General features: G+C 40.7%; 1 protein-coding gene across 1 annotated transcript in view; it reads left to right on the plus strand.

Moving 5' to 3' along the window:
• ARMH4 (armadillo like helical domain containing 4) overlaps nt 1–15,390 on the plus strand; it is a 116,183-nt gene that overhangs the window by 29,503 nt on the left and 71,290 nt on the right. Inside the window, exon 5 of the mRNA XM_066276419.1 lies at nt 8,828–9,085. Coding sequence (XP_066132516.1) covers nt 8,828–9,085 — 258 coding nt within the window. The remainder of the gene's footprint in view (nt 1–8,827; nt 9,086–15,390) is intronic.

Genomic DNA, 15,390 nt, shown 5'->3' on the forward strand with positions numbered 1-15,390 from the left:
TGACGGGGATATTGAAATGACTAGTGGAACAGAATAGAGGACACTGAAACAAACACCCTCCTGTGGGTGACCTTGATGTATGAGAGGAATGACACTGCAGTGCGGAGGGAAAGTGTGTTTTGTCAGAACAGTCTGGGACAATGGGCTGTCCGTTTGGAAAAAAATAAAATCGGACTGACTGTAACATGATACACAAAAGTCAATTCCAAATGGTTTAAAAACAGATGTTTAATCCGAATATATAAAGTGAATGACTATTTCAGCCTTTTCATTGTCTAAATAATGTTTTTTTAGGAACATAAATTTAACTGTGACAGAGTATAATTTATTACTTTTTTCTTTTATGGTGAGAGCTTCTTATGTCCTAAAACATCTGTACTAACCCCAATATTGTAAAGATGTTTTTCTGTGTTTTCTAATAGATGTTTTATAGTGTTAGCTTTATATTTAGGTTGATGATACATCTATAATTTTTCTGTATTGTAGATATTGAGTTTTGTTTTTGATTTTTATGTATATTCAATAGTTCCAGCATAATTTACTAAAAAATACACTGCTCACAAAAATTAGGGGATATTTTATAGCTTCATATTAATTTTGAAATATCCCCTAATTTTTGTGAGCAGTTATATTATTTTCCCATTGAATAAACTTGCTGCTTTTTTTTTTTATATTTGGTTGAACAAAAAAAAAAAAGTGTGAAAGAAAGTAAAATTTAGAGAAAAATTATAAAACATCTTTCTGAACTAATGATACAGAAGAATTTTTTAAAATTACGGACACAGCCTGACCTGTGGTGGCAAAGTGGATAAAGCATCGATCTGGAATGCTGAGGTCGCCAGTTCGAAACATCAGGCTTGCCTGTTCAAGGCACATATGGGAGTTGATACTTCCTACTCCTGCCCACCTCTCTCTCTCTCTTTCCTCTCTAAAACGAATTAATAAAGCCTTAAAGAAAAAAAAATTACTGACACAAAAATTGCTAACTATAAAAGAAAATATTGATAAATTCAGTTATTCTAAAACTAAAAATATATTATAAAACAATACAAGAAAGGTAGTGAAAGTGTAACTTCTAAAACTAGAAAAGACTCTCATAATATGTATAACTGATAAAGGATAGGTGTCTGTAATAGAAAGAACTCCAAAAACATCAATAGGGAATGACAGACAACCCAAAAGAAAAAGGAGTAAATATATGATTAGGCATTTTACTGAGATAACAAACATATAATTAAGATGCACAACCTCATAAGTAATTAAGGAAATACATATTACATCGACAGTGACATTTTATACACACTGGATAAAAAAAATTAACATTTGACAACACCAAAGGTTGGTGAGGTTGTGGAGCCAAGGGAATTGATCTAAACATTATTTAGAACATTGAACACTTGACCTAGCAGTTACACTTTAAAGAATACACCCTAGAGAAACTCTTGAATAGATAGATCATCTATAAGAGTCTGTAGCCACACTATGCATAAAAAAAAAGATTAGCAAAAACTAAATAACCCAAATGTTTATTGACATAAGGATAAATAAATAAATTGTGATATACTTGCATAATGGAATGCTGTAAAATTAGTGTGCAATAAAGAAACCAGCATTTTGTATAATATGTGTGAAATTTAAAACCATAAATCCAAGTGAAAAAAAAAAGTCCCAGAAAATAACACCCGTAAATTGTTACGGCATTAAGAGGAAGAAGTTGGTTAAGATGATAAAGGAATATGCAAATAGACACAATAGTATTAGTAATATTCCAATTCTTCAGTTAAATGGTGAGTTCTCTGGGATTCATGTCAGTATTAAGCTTAATAACATAAATATTGTATATGTTTCCTTTTGTTTTTTTTTTATTTTTATTTATTTTTATTTTATTATTTTTTTTTTTTCATTTTTCTGAAGCTGGAAACAGGGAGAGACAGTCAGACAGACTCCCGCATGCGCCCGACCGGGATCCACCCGGCACGCCCACCAGGGGCGGTGCTCTGCCCCCCAGGGGGCGATGCTCTGCCCATCCTGGGCGTCGCCATATTGCGACCAGAGCCACTCTAGCGCCTGAGGCAGAGGCCACAGAGCCATGCCCAGCGCCCGGGCCATCTCTGCTCCAGGAGGGGAAGAGAGAGACAGATAGGAAAGCATGGCGGAGGGGTGGAGAAGCAAATGGGCGCTTCTCCTGTGTGCCCTGGCCGGGAATCGAACCCGGGTCCTCCGCACGCTAGGCCGACGCTCTACCGCTGAGCCAACCGGCCAGGGCTATGTTTCCTTTTGTATAGATCTAACAGTACATGGGAAAAATGTAAAAGCACTTAGCTGGCAGGAATATTAGATTTACAAGCGTAATGAAAGGCTATAAATTCTAAGCTTAACATTGTGGGCTGCTGAACTCTGTGGTCATTATTTCAGGTCTAGGGTTCCTCAACCCCTTGTGATCCTAGAGCGCCATCTGCTGGATAATTGCTTTATGTTCTCAAAACAGGTTTAGTTTCTTCTTTTCTGGCTTTTAAGTTTTGTGCCCAATTTGATGCCCAAGTTAAAAAAACCCTGGAAAATAAAAGCAGTGTCGTTTCTAGTGCTTCAGTCACTGTCTATGTGGGGAAACTGTCTTGCTACAGTGGTTTTTGGTTATATTGCTATAGGGGTTCCTAGAAAACACATTCCAGAACAGGCTCCTTTTAGAAATATGCTACTGGGGTGTGTCAGAGCCATTTCCTTTAGAGAGACAGTGGGAGAAAGACTAATGCATGTCAGCCTCCACCCAGCGAAGTCACCCTGTCCCTTTCCATGCTGTTCTTCCTCTTCTTCCTGTGCTCTAATTTATTTACCTTAGGAATAATTTGAGACTTGGTCAAGGAAAGGAAAGGATCACTCATAAAAGAGGTTTGACTCTTAAACCTAGTGAATGCATGGCAAAAGACAAGGATTCATATGAATCACTGCAGTTCCAAAGAGATAGAAAGTACAGGTGAGATCCTATCCTTCCTGTCAATCAAGGATGGACAGGTTTACATTGGGTAACAAGTATTACTGCTAGGGCTCCTCCAGTGCCCGCGGTAGAGATGACATGGTCTCACCAAGTGTTCCCCTTTGACTCATTAGCAATACTATGGGAATGCTAGCTATGTCTCTATTGGCTGGAAATCTAAAAATATCTAAACTGTGTTTAAAAAAAAATGGAGTGAGAAAAGCAGAACCCCTTTGGTGGGAACTGCCTTTAAATAGCTGCTGGACTTTGTAGCAGTTAGATTACTCAGGCTGGAATCTTTTCTCCCATATCTTCTTTCCCCCCTCCCTTCTTTTCCAAGTGAGAAAATGGGAGATAGAGAGAGAGATTCCCACACGTGCTCTGACCGGGATCTACCCAGCAACCTCATCTGGGGCCAATGTTCTGCCCATCTGGGGCCATGCTCACAACTGAGCTATTTTTAGTGCCTGAGGTGGAGGCTCCATGGAACCATCCTCAGCACCTGGGGCCAATGCACTTGAACCAGTTGAGCCATGGCTGTGGGAGGAGAAGAGAGAGAAGGGGGAGAGAAAGGGGTAAAAGAAGCAAATGGTTGATTCTCCTGTGTGCCTTGACCAGGAATTGAAAAGATGATACTCAAATGAACCGAGCTATCTAGCAAGGCCAAATATATATCTTTATCCATTCACTGATGAACACTTAGGTTGTTTCCATACCTTGGCTATTGTGAATAATGCTGCAATGCACGTGGAAATGCTATGAACACGGGAGTCCAGATGTCTTCAGGATAATGATTTCATTTCCTGTAGATCTATACCCACAAGTGGGATGACCAGATGGTATAGCTCTATGCTTTAAAGCAGGGGTAGTCAACCTTTTTATACCTACCGCCCACTTGTGTGTCTCTGCTAGTAGTAAATTTTTCTAACCGCCCACCAGTTCCACAGTAGTGGTGATTTATAAAGTAAGGAAGTAACTTTACTTTATAAAATTAAGAAAGCAGAGTTACAGCAAGTTAAAGCATATAATAGTAATTACTTCCCAAGTACTTTATGTTGGATTTTTGCTAAGTTTGGCTGAATAAATCTTTATAAAACAACTTACTATAGTTAAATCTATCTTTTTATTTATACTTTGGCTGCTCCGCTACCGCCCACCATGAAAGCTGGAACACCCACTAGTGGGTGGTAGGGACCAGGTTGACTACCACTGCTTTAAAGAGAAGGAGTTAACCTAACACACTGAGGACAAAGTAGAAATGACCTTGGGAGATGATAGTGAGTGGTCAGAAGACAACATTCAGGGACAAGAGCTGAGAACTCAGAGCTCTGCCTTTGCCTGTGCATTTCCAGGGAATCCGTATAATATTGTCAAATACAAACATCTTAGGTTTGTGGAGAGGAAAGATACCTAAAAATGATTTTATAATGCTTTACAAATACACTTTTTAGCCTATGACCAACTTTTATCTATAGGAGGAAGGTCAGTCAGCAAAGCCATCAAATAGTCTTGATGATAATTTTCTCCATAACCCACTGACCTCATTACTTTTTCTCTATTAAACTTCCTCTTCACCTTCTCTTTAATAAGAGTCTCTGGTCCATTAGTCTTCCCCCTCTAGCTTTATTGAGATATTTACATATAACATATGTAATTTTGTTGTGTATATGATGATTTGGTACATGTATATGTTGCAAACTGATTACCACAATAAGGTTAATTAAATTTCATCCCTTTGCATAATTACCTTTTTTTTTGGTGCTGATAACATTTAAGATCTACACTCTTAATAACTTTCAAGTATATAATACAGCATTGTTAACTATGGTTGCCATGTTGTACATTAGATCCAAGTATATAATCATCTTATTGCTGAGAGTTTGTTCCTTTTGCCTGGTCCATCCTTATAATCACTTCCTTCACATTCAATCAATACTTCTGTCCCCAAACCACCCCCAGTGGAGCTTATTTAGCAAGATTTGCCACTGGTTAAATCTCTGCCTACTCCACCCCTCCACCCATGCCTGCACCCAAGAGCTGACTATGGCTGGAGAAAAATACACAACCATCTTAACATGCCTCACTTTAAATTTATGCTGTTACGTCTTTTTTTTTCTCCTTTCATTGATTTGCGAGATAGAAAAACATCAATTTGTTGTTCCATTTAGTTGTGTACTCATTGATCGCTTCTTGTATGTGCCCTGACTGGGGCTCGAATCCCAACTTTGGCATGCCAGGACCATGCTTTATTCATTGAGCCGCCTGGCCAGGGCCTATCCTGTCACATCGTAAGTGGGGCCCAGAGGGCTGCCTGGCAGTCCTACCACATAGTCCTGGAGAATTTGCTCCCCCATTTTTCAAGGTGACTATTTCATACTTTTTCCTCTTGCCTCAAATCACCAACAGTTCTTTTTATTTCCAGCTTTTTTATTTGAGTGAAAAAATAAAAGAAATAGAAAGATAATTTTCACATACTCCCATCACCAAATCTACTCACCTGCCGGCATGTGGGCCCACTGGGGTGGCGGAGGCCCCTGAAGCGGTCGGTGCACTGGCTCCATCTCCCCACAGTCAGAGCAAAGCAGCCAGCCCTATAGAGTGGCCACCTTGCCAGGCTGAGTTCTAAGCACCTTGTATATTCACGATTAGAACGCTTACATGGGCCCTGTGATGTAGGAAGTGTGCCAGTGGCACAGAGGAGCAGCTGAGGCACACTGAAACTCAGTAGCCTTTCCAAAACCACACAGCCATGGTAAGTGTGTGTGGCTCTGGGCTCCACATGGGGCGACCCTCTGATCTCTCCTCTCCCAGGACATTCCTCCCGCCGCTGTCCCCTCTCTCTCCTGCATTGTCAGTCTCCCTCTACCAGATCTTCCCTGTCAACTAGCAAGCGAGGTCTACTATCTCCTATTTTAAGAACCTACCCTTGACCCCCTTCTCCCTTCAGCTATCCCTGTAGTGTCCTTCTCTTTTTCATATTTCTTGTAAGGGTTCCATTTGCTGTATCTACTCAATTTTATTTTTTCTGATTTTCTTTTCAACCACTCCAGTCTTGCTTTTGTCCCTAACATTTTCGGAAACAATTTTTGTCCAGGTCACTAATGACCTCTAAAATGTCAAAGGCAGAGGTCATGTCAAAGCCAGTCAGACACTCTCAGTTTCTTAGCCTCGCAGAGGCGTTGTATTCACTTGGCTTCCGCGAGCTTGCTTGCCTTGGTCTTTCTCCCACCGCGGCTGTCACTTCTCCGTCTCCTTAGCTCGAGCTCCCTCTGCTGGCCAACTGCTCAGTGTCCCATTGCTCCGGGCTCCAGGGGGACAACTTCCCTTTCTCCCTACACTCCGTGATCTCAGCCAGGCTGAAGCCTTTAAATACTATTGATGCATTGACGACTCCTAGATTTTTATCTCTAGCTTTGCCACTTCTATTTGAATGCTGTAGGCATAGCCATCCTAAAAGTGTTGTCTCAAATAAAATTCTTCATTTTCCTCTTGACCTTTAGCACCCATTTTTGGTAAAGTGGGATCTCTCTCCCACATCCCACACTGTAATTATTGGCAAGGCTCTCCCTTCAAATTACACCCCAGATGAGACTGCCTCTCCCCACATCCAGAACTATACCTACTCAGAGCAGCATCCTCTGTCCCCTGAGTTGTGAAATGGTCTCCTAATGGGTCTCCCTGCTTTGTCTCTGGCTCTGATAACAGCTTGCTCTCCAACAGGCAGCCCCGTCATTCATTATAAATGGGTGGCAGGTCTGGCGCCTGTCTAGCCCTTCTCCTTCATTTTCTAGACCAGGTGTCCCCGAACTACGGACCTAGGGCCGCATGCGGCCCCCTGAGGCCATTTATCCAGCCCCCCACCACACATCTGGAAGGGGCACCTCTTTCATTGGTGGTCAGTGAGAGGAGCACTGTATGTGGCGGCTCTCCAACGGTCTGAGGGACTCTCCCTGCCCCTCCCTGCCCGCCACCCCCCAGCCCAGTCTTTGCCATTCTTTGAATACAACCAACACACATTTGCCTCAAGGCTTTTGCCATTGTTATGCCCTGTTTCCCACTGCTGGGAATGCTCTTCCTAAACTTCACAAGAGAATTCATTATTTTGGTATAATTCCCTGTTCCAACCTTCCCTTATCAGAAAAGCTCTCCTTGATTGCCCCAGCTAAAATAGCAGCACCTGGCATTTTCTCTTCTTGCCAGTTTTAATCACAGTGTAATTTGTAGCATATCTCTCTCTGCTGCATGTCTCCTTGAGGGGCATATTGGCTCTATGACAGCAGAGACATTACTTTTCTATTCTTAGTGCTTGGAACTAGATGCTTGATAAATATTTGTTGAATTTTTGCAATAATGACAGGTATTAGTTTTACAAAGTTATAGGATAGGAATAAAAAAAGATTAGATGCAATACCTTTTTAAAAGATAAAAAAAACCCAACTCTGTAAATGCTGGTGAAAAAATTGTCTCAAAGCAGCAAAGGAGAGTCTTGGAATTCCTCAGTGGCTTCAGGGGTCCATCCATGGTGAAGGTGGGGTCTCACGCTATTCCTAGGAAGTTAAAATTGGTGACACAGAATGAAAGCAGGGGTCTTATGTGCCCTAAACCTATCCCACTTGAAGCACTGAAAATGACAAATTGTTAGTTTAACTCTTGCCATGCTAATAATAAAACTGATTTTTCAGCCGTATTGCTTTTCTGGGTGTACTTAATCAATATTCCATTTCCCAATTCCTTTTGGAGTTGGACTAGAACGTTGCTGTAATTGTTTCCAGTTTCTTGGGTCACTCTTCTGTAAAGAGAAGAGTTTCAGGAGTGTATTTATGTGCTTGTCACTTAACATGGTTGTGAGTTTTGCTCACTGATGTAGAAGAAGAATGAAAAGAAAATTGTGCCCAAATAATGAATTCACTTGTTTAGTATTATAAGCTGCAAAGGGATAGGAACACTCCCTTTAAATTCAGTATGTTTTCCAATGGATAAATCTTTAATAACCTCCAGAAAACAGAAAGTTTTTTTTTCTTACCCTTGTAAATGTAAACACAACTAATAAAAATTCATATCGCCTGAAATGTGACTCCAAATAAACATGATGCATAATAATTATCTGACATAACTGTGATTTTAAAAGTTTAAAATGTTGGCGAGTGATGGCCACACATCAGTAGATGAGTGGATAAACACGCTGTGGTACATTCACACAATGGAATACTACTCGGCCATGAAAAAGAAGGAAATCTTGCCCTTTGTGACAGCATGGATGGACCTGGAGAGTATTATGTTAAGTTAAATAAGCCAGTCAGAGAAAGACAAATACCATATGACTTCACTAATAAATGTAATCTAATGAAAATAAAAAAGAAATAGACAATCATAGATATAGAGAACGGACCAACAGTTGTCAGAGGGGAAGGGAGCTGGGGGTGGAGTGAAATAGGTGAGGGAATTAGGCAAAAGACAAACAAATAAAAACCCCACAGACTCATAGACACAGACAAGAGGATGATCATTACTAGAGGGGAAGGCGGGAGAGGGGGGTAGAAGAGGCTAAAAGGGGATAAATATTGATGGAAGGAGACTTGACTTTGATTGGTGAACACACAATACAATATACAGATGATATATTATAAGATTATATACCTGAAACCGATATAATTTTATTAACTAGTGGTACCACAATAAATTCAATAACAATTAAAACAGTAATGGGTACAAAATTACACAAAACTCACGCTGCCTAACTTGCCTCTAAAATTTGTTTTAAAAGGCCACGCATGAGTATTTTGTAGTGCTTTGGTCATTTGAAAAGACGCCTGTGCAGTCTCTGCATTTCTTGATGTTCCTCTCTGTGTGCAGAGGGAGAAGAAGATGAAGATGAAGAGGATGAGGAGGAGGAAGATGAAGAAGAGGAAGACGAGGAGGAAGACGAGGAAGATAAAGATGCGGACTCCCTGGATGACAGCTTGGATGGTGACCCTGAGCTGCGTGGGTTTACTGTCCCGGGTGTCACATCCCAGGAACCTGGCTTAGAGCAGGAACGCGTGGACCTTCTGGAGGGGGCCACCTACCAGGTGCCGGATGCCATCGAGTGGGAACAGCAGAATCAGGGCCTGGGTAAGAGTCATGCGTGTGTCCCTTGCCCCCCTCCCTTCCCTTCTTTTACTTCCCTAAGGTGACATAGACTGTGGGGAAAAGTTGATTTTCTGCTTATGTTTAGGGATGGTTCCTTTGGGAAGAGGTTATCCATTTTTTCTTCATTATGTCACTATTTAAGGCTTTTTATCCAGGTCCAAGCAGTATCCAGCTGCTCATGAGAGCATGGTCACCTAATCTTCGGGAGGAATTCCATCTTCCCCTCCCAGCTGGAGGACAGCTGGAGGCTTCGGGAGGGCTTCCAGATGGGGAGGAAGTGTGTGTGACCAGTACGATTCACAGGCCGTGTGAATGGACTGGAGTCGGAAAACAAATGGATTGTGTCACCCTTTGTCCTTTTAGAATTCACTCCAGAGGGGAAATTCTAGCCCAATGACTTCTCTGTTCATTCTTGTGGTTGCATTCCATTGTCAAACAGTCTCACTTTAGCAGTCACTGTGCAGACTGCCCTGTGCTTACTCCTTGGGCATGACCACATTTTCCATGAGAGACTCCGTGGATGCAGGCTGACCCCACCTTGGTGCTCTCTTCCCTGTCAACAGGAATGCTCCCTGTCTGTCCCTTTTTTTTTTGGAAGAGACACTGTTAAGCTTTGGATGATTCCTTGAGGACTCACTTTCTTAAGCAGAGGCAAAGTGATATCTTCTCCAAAGAAACCCCCTCTCTGAGATTCTCTTAGTCTTTAGCAGCTAAGTTTGTTTGTAATCTTCAGAGTGGCAGAGGTTAGGTTTAACAGTCACATAACTAGTTTGGGGGGACTTCACTGACAATGTGAATGTTGGTCTGGGACATCACTCTGGAACATCATACTAGTGTGACTTAGTACATAGTTGAAACTTCTAATTTACAATCCTATTGCATCTGATTCCTTAGAGATTGTTCTCCTGCCCTCACATAAAACCTCTTTTAGATCAGTGGTGAGAAACGGTGAGTGCATTAAAATGGGTATGGAATGGGAGAATCTCAGTGTCTGCTTACTGCATGACTAGGGAGTTTAAAACAAGCTCTCTCTTTTAAAGCTCAGACTGGAATGGGTAAAGGTTTGCAATCTAAGGAGGCATCCTTTTCACAATCTCTAGAACTAAAGAAACATGCATGAGGATGCTCAAAGCCACCTTTTCTCCTCTGCAGAAGTCTTTGATGAACCGTCTTTTAGATTAAGTTACTAATTAATTTTTCTAACAAACCTGACTGAGCACCTACTATGTTCCTGCAACTTGGCATGATATTTGGAACACAGAGAAAAACAAGCCAATGCCTTTTCATGATGAGAGCAGAGCCCATTTCATGAAGATGTCAGTGCTGGGAGGGTTCTCTAATAAACGTGGGTTATAAGAGGGCCGAGCAGAGATGTAGAAGGGGGTTGTCTATAAGCTGGGAGTGTGCGGAGCTGTCACTTGCAGAATCAATAGACAGGAGATAGCTTGCAGAGGAAGGAGGCCAAAGAAAGAGCATGCACAATGGCATTGGAAGGATGAAAGGGCGTGGCATGTGCGGAAGGGTTGGCAAAGACACTGGCTTTATATCAGATTTTTTTTTTATTATAATAATTTACCATTTTTCTAAATGTCCTTCACCTTTTTCTGTCACTTCTTTTCCTGAAAAATTCATTTTGTCCAATTGGTGTTAGTATTGTGGGTTTTCTGGGAACCAAAACGAGGAGCGAGTCTTCCAAACTCTTCTTTTCCCCATTGTGGGGAGACTGTGTTTGACTAGTGGCTGAGACTGAAATTATAGTAGCTCATCAACTTTATCTTGGTGTGACAGGAGTGTCTCCTCAGAACTCAAAACCAGTAACAATTCTGGATCAATATTCACTGAAACGGTTTCCTAAATACTCTAGATTAGATGTAATAAAGAAAAACCTCTCTATTTGTGATAAATTTTGTGGTAGGCAGAATAATGGCTCCCCAAAGATGTCTATGTCCTAGTCCTTGGAATCTGTGACTGTGTCACCTTACATCGCAGGAGGGACTTTGCTGATGGGATTAAGTGAAGGACTTTGAGAGTGGGACTTTATCCTGGATTATCTGGGTAGCCAAGTATAATCACAAGTGTCCTTACAAGAGGGCAGTGGGAGGGCCACCCAGCATCAGAGAAGGAGATGTGATGACAGGCAGAGAGATGTGGCCATGAGCCAAAACATGCTGGCAGCCTCCAGAATCTGGAAAAGTCAAGGAGATGGATTTTTTTCTGTGAGCCTCTAGAAGAAACACAACCCTGCTGATGTCTTGATTCCAGCACCTCAAGACCTATTTCAGATTTTGACCTGCAGAACTGCAAGATAATGAATGTGTGGTTTTGAGCCACTAAGTTTGTGGCAATTTGTTACAGTAGAAATAAGAAACTAATACAGAGTCAATGAGTATTTCAAGCAGCATCATTTAGAAAGCAGAGTTGCATGGCAGCTGTAGTCAAAGTGTGAACATCGTAAAATTAAGTAGTTTTTCTTTAATGAATCACTAAAAATGCAAGTATTGAGACTCTTTAAAAAGTAAACCTATTTAATTTAATAACACTTTATTGGCTGTCTTCTTCATTCCTATTTTTAAGTGGGTTTCTGAAATAGATTATCACATTTTATTTTACAATATGAATGGTATTCTAAAGCAAATGCTAAAACCCATATAAACTTTGAAAAGTGAACAGATTGAAGTGGGTAGTTGGGCTTGGTTAAAAATAATGCAAAGTCTTTGAATAGATTATTGTCTCATTTCTTGTGAAGAGTAGAAAACTTAGAAGACTTTCTTAGATGACTTAGATGAAGCAGCAGACAGACGGCCTCAGATTCTCATTGTCACATGCACGTTGCCTCTAACACTAGGCAAAGAGAGAGTTCAGCTTCTTGACTGCGGAATGAATTGTCTTGTCAGGATAGCGAGAATCAGGAGTGAAAGTTCCACGTTATGGGTGAGGTGGAGTGACTGATTGGTACAATGCTGCTAGCCTACAGGAAGCTCTTTATTCACATGTGCAGAATCAATTTCTTTTCTGACCTGTACAAAAAGCAGACGTTTGACCCACACCACTCTTTGTCCTGTTACTGTGATAAGTCATACGATTATCCTTTTTAAAGTATAAAATCACTGACCGAAGTTGAGTCACCATATCCGTTTTAATGTTTAAACATTTCCAATCTAATTAATACCTGGAGAGTCTTTCCTTTTTATATTCTATATCTGTAAGGATGCCTTGAGCTACAGGTAGCAGAAACCTTAATATAAAAATGGTTTAAAGAGTGAGGAAATATATTTTCTCTCAAAATAAGAAGTTTGGTAGCTCAACTGTCATCAGCTGATCCAGGTTTTTTCCATCTTCCTCTGTCCTTCCTGGTGTGTTATACAGAGCTGGGTGAAAGTAGGTTTACAGTTATTTGTATGGAAAAATAATATAATACTGACAATAAACTCTATGTTTTGCATACTCACAACTGTCAATCTACACTTGGCCCACCCCCAGACAAGACATTGTCCAGGGAAAGAGACCGTCACTGTCTTTTTACTGTATTTCTTTCTTCAGAGTGAAGAAGCCTTTCTAAGAATCTCTCAGTAGAATGCTTCTTGCTTCTAATTGGCAGGGATTAGGGCATATTGAAACGACATTAGGTCATTTCTATACAATCACTGGCAAAGGAAATTGGATCATATGACTGGTGGAATAGATGGGGGTGGGTTTCAATCTGCATGCTTTTCACCCATGATTTCTGTGTTTTTCTGTTTTCATCTTAAATAACTGATACTTATCCTTGCCTCCTCTAAGAATCCTAGGAACAATCTTGTTAAATTCATACCTTTATTTTAAATGTTTGAGCTCATGAGTTTTGGATGAGGATGGCATTATTCTGTTTTCTTCCTCAGGAAGAACCACATTTGGACACTACAGTTTGGTTGATGTTCTAGAGAGATAAATCTTCTAAAAGCCATCAATTAGTTAAATGCAGAATTATTGTAGCTGTCTTCGTGTTTTTTAAAAAAGCTGCACCTAACTTGGGAATACACTCTTGAGTTGGGAAGTGGAATGTGTTTCTCCGGAGGTCTTTAAAAAACTTGATAAATATTTAATTAATGGTCTAAAGATGTTTGTGGTGGAAAGCAAAAGAATGAAGAGCACTTAGGTATCTATTTTTTTTTAAATCACACATTCATTGAGTACCTTCCAAGTATGTGTTGTGTGTTTTGGAAGTATTGTGAGGCTGACTTATAAAGAGATAAATTACCGTGGGGCAGAGAGTGGTCCCAAAGATGTGAGGTCAAAATGACCGAGCAGTTCCTCAGTTGGGAACAAAATCATCACTTATAACCAGAGATTGAGTGAGTAGCCATCTGTGAAGTATGACTTCAGGGGTGCTTTGCCTAATGTATATCACCCTTTCTGCCTTAACATGGTCCCTACTTTTCAATATTAGATCCTAGAGATAAAAATGTCTTGAGAATGCCTTAAGAAGATGCAGATCTGTTGTTTGGGTAGGTAACCCCATTTAGATATTATCATTTATTTATTGTTATTAACTTATCAGGTTCATTAGCTGTGATCTAGCATGACTGGAAAGTTAAAGGGAGAGAAACACGAGACAAATGTGTGTATGAATTGGTAGGAAGGTAGGATGAGCTGCAGGCAAAGGGTGTAGCGATTGGACCTCATAGAAACCAAGCACTTGACTATGAGAAAGTCAGACTCAGTATAGAACATGCCAGCTCTTCCTTTTCTTCTCTTTGTCCTCCTTCTTTTTATTCTTTTAAAACACTCACCTTGTAGCTAAGACTGAACACTTAAATATAGAGCAACATGGGCTGTGGCAGCAAAAAAAAAAAAAGAAAAAAAGGTACTTGCAGAAAAGATAGTAGGGAGTGTGATATTTCAAAGAATACTTCATTGCTACAAACGTCAGTATATGTTGATGTATAACATAGTTAAACTATGGATGAAAAGGTTGCTCAGGAAGGTGCCGGGCTAATGTAATTAAATGTGTGGATAGAAGGAGAGGGGGGGAATGAACTCTTAATCCACTATAATCAGCACAAAGTGAGTGGCTAAAGCCTCCAGATCAGTGGTTCTTAGTGGTGGTGGCACATCGGAATCACGTAGATAGCCATAAAAAATACTAATGCCAGGGTTCTGCCATAGAGGACAACGGCCCTAGAGTGAATCCATGGGTTGTTCCCTTGGGGTGACACAGCTTTGGCTTATACAGGGGGGTGAGAAAGTGTTTATATCTTCTATGAATGGAATCCCCATTGGCAAAGATTTACATTACTGTTCATGATCTTTTGTGTATTGGATTACTGTGTCTTTAAAGCATTTAGCTTTTCATAGTCACATAGAGATTAAATTTAAGAAAGTCAATATCTGTGCTTTAATTTTCCTAGAAACCCCTCGATCACATTACACACTCCTAAATTTGGCCATGGAGGTTTACACCCAGACCCCTGCATCCGGCATGATTGAGCATCGCCCAGTGTGAAGGAGCATCTTGCCGGTTACCTGGGCAGGGTTCCTTCTGGTCCTGAGATGGTACCAGCGTTTCTGGGTTTGAGGGTAATGCCATGTACTCTTTCTTTGTAAACAACTGAATTATTTTTCCTAGACAGGAGGAGCAGAAGACTTGGGTGCAGACCTCCTTTTTCATATAGGCAAGACACCCTGGACCAGTTTAAATTAGAGATTGTGCTCCCTGCCTCTCCTCCTCGCCTTAAGAGGATGCGTGCAGAAGGGAAATCTGGTCTGCAGAGGAAGATGCTTGCCAAGTTCAAAGTATTATTTCTTCACAGGTCTTTCTATTTAGGCTTGCAGATTAGTAGTAGTTGGGGATTTCTAGGGGAGAAAAATCTGCTCATATGCCTGTGGCGAAACGTTTTATCCTGTTATATTGTTGGTATTTTTGTCAGAAGCCTTAAATCCTCTTTATAGGATGAGGTAGGTTATAAATAGATAAAGTACATAAAAATGAATAGACTTCCTTCCTGCTGCCCATTTCCAACAGTGCCGGCGGGTGTGTACTTGGGACCACAAATACAGAAATTTATGTGAACCAGAAATTGGAGAGAGCTGCCCATACCTAAGAAAATCTGGTGCTGGCTTTAAAACACTTTCATGTACTCTTTTTTTTCCTTTTCTTTTGCTTAATCCCCTCACTATTTTCACTCAGCCCCCAGTCCCCCTCCCCTCTAACAGCTGTCAGTCTGTTCTCTGGGTCTATGGGTCTGTTTCTGTTTTATTTGTTAGGTTTTTTTTGTTCATTAGATTCCACATGTGAGTGAATCATATGG

Source organism: Saccopteryx bilineata, chromosome 4, assembly GCF_036850765.1.
Source record: "Saccopteryx bilineata isolate mSacBil1 chromosome 4, mSacBil1_pri_phased_curated, whole genome shotgun sequence".
Classification (NCBI taxonomy): domain Eukaryota; kingdom Metazoa; phylum Chordata; class Mammalia; order Chiroptera; family Emballonuridae; genus Saccopteryx; species Saccopteryx bilineata.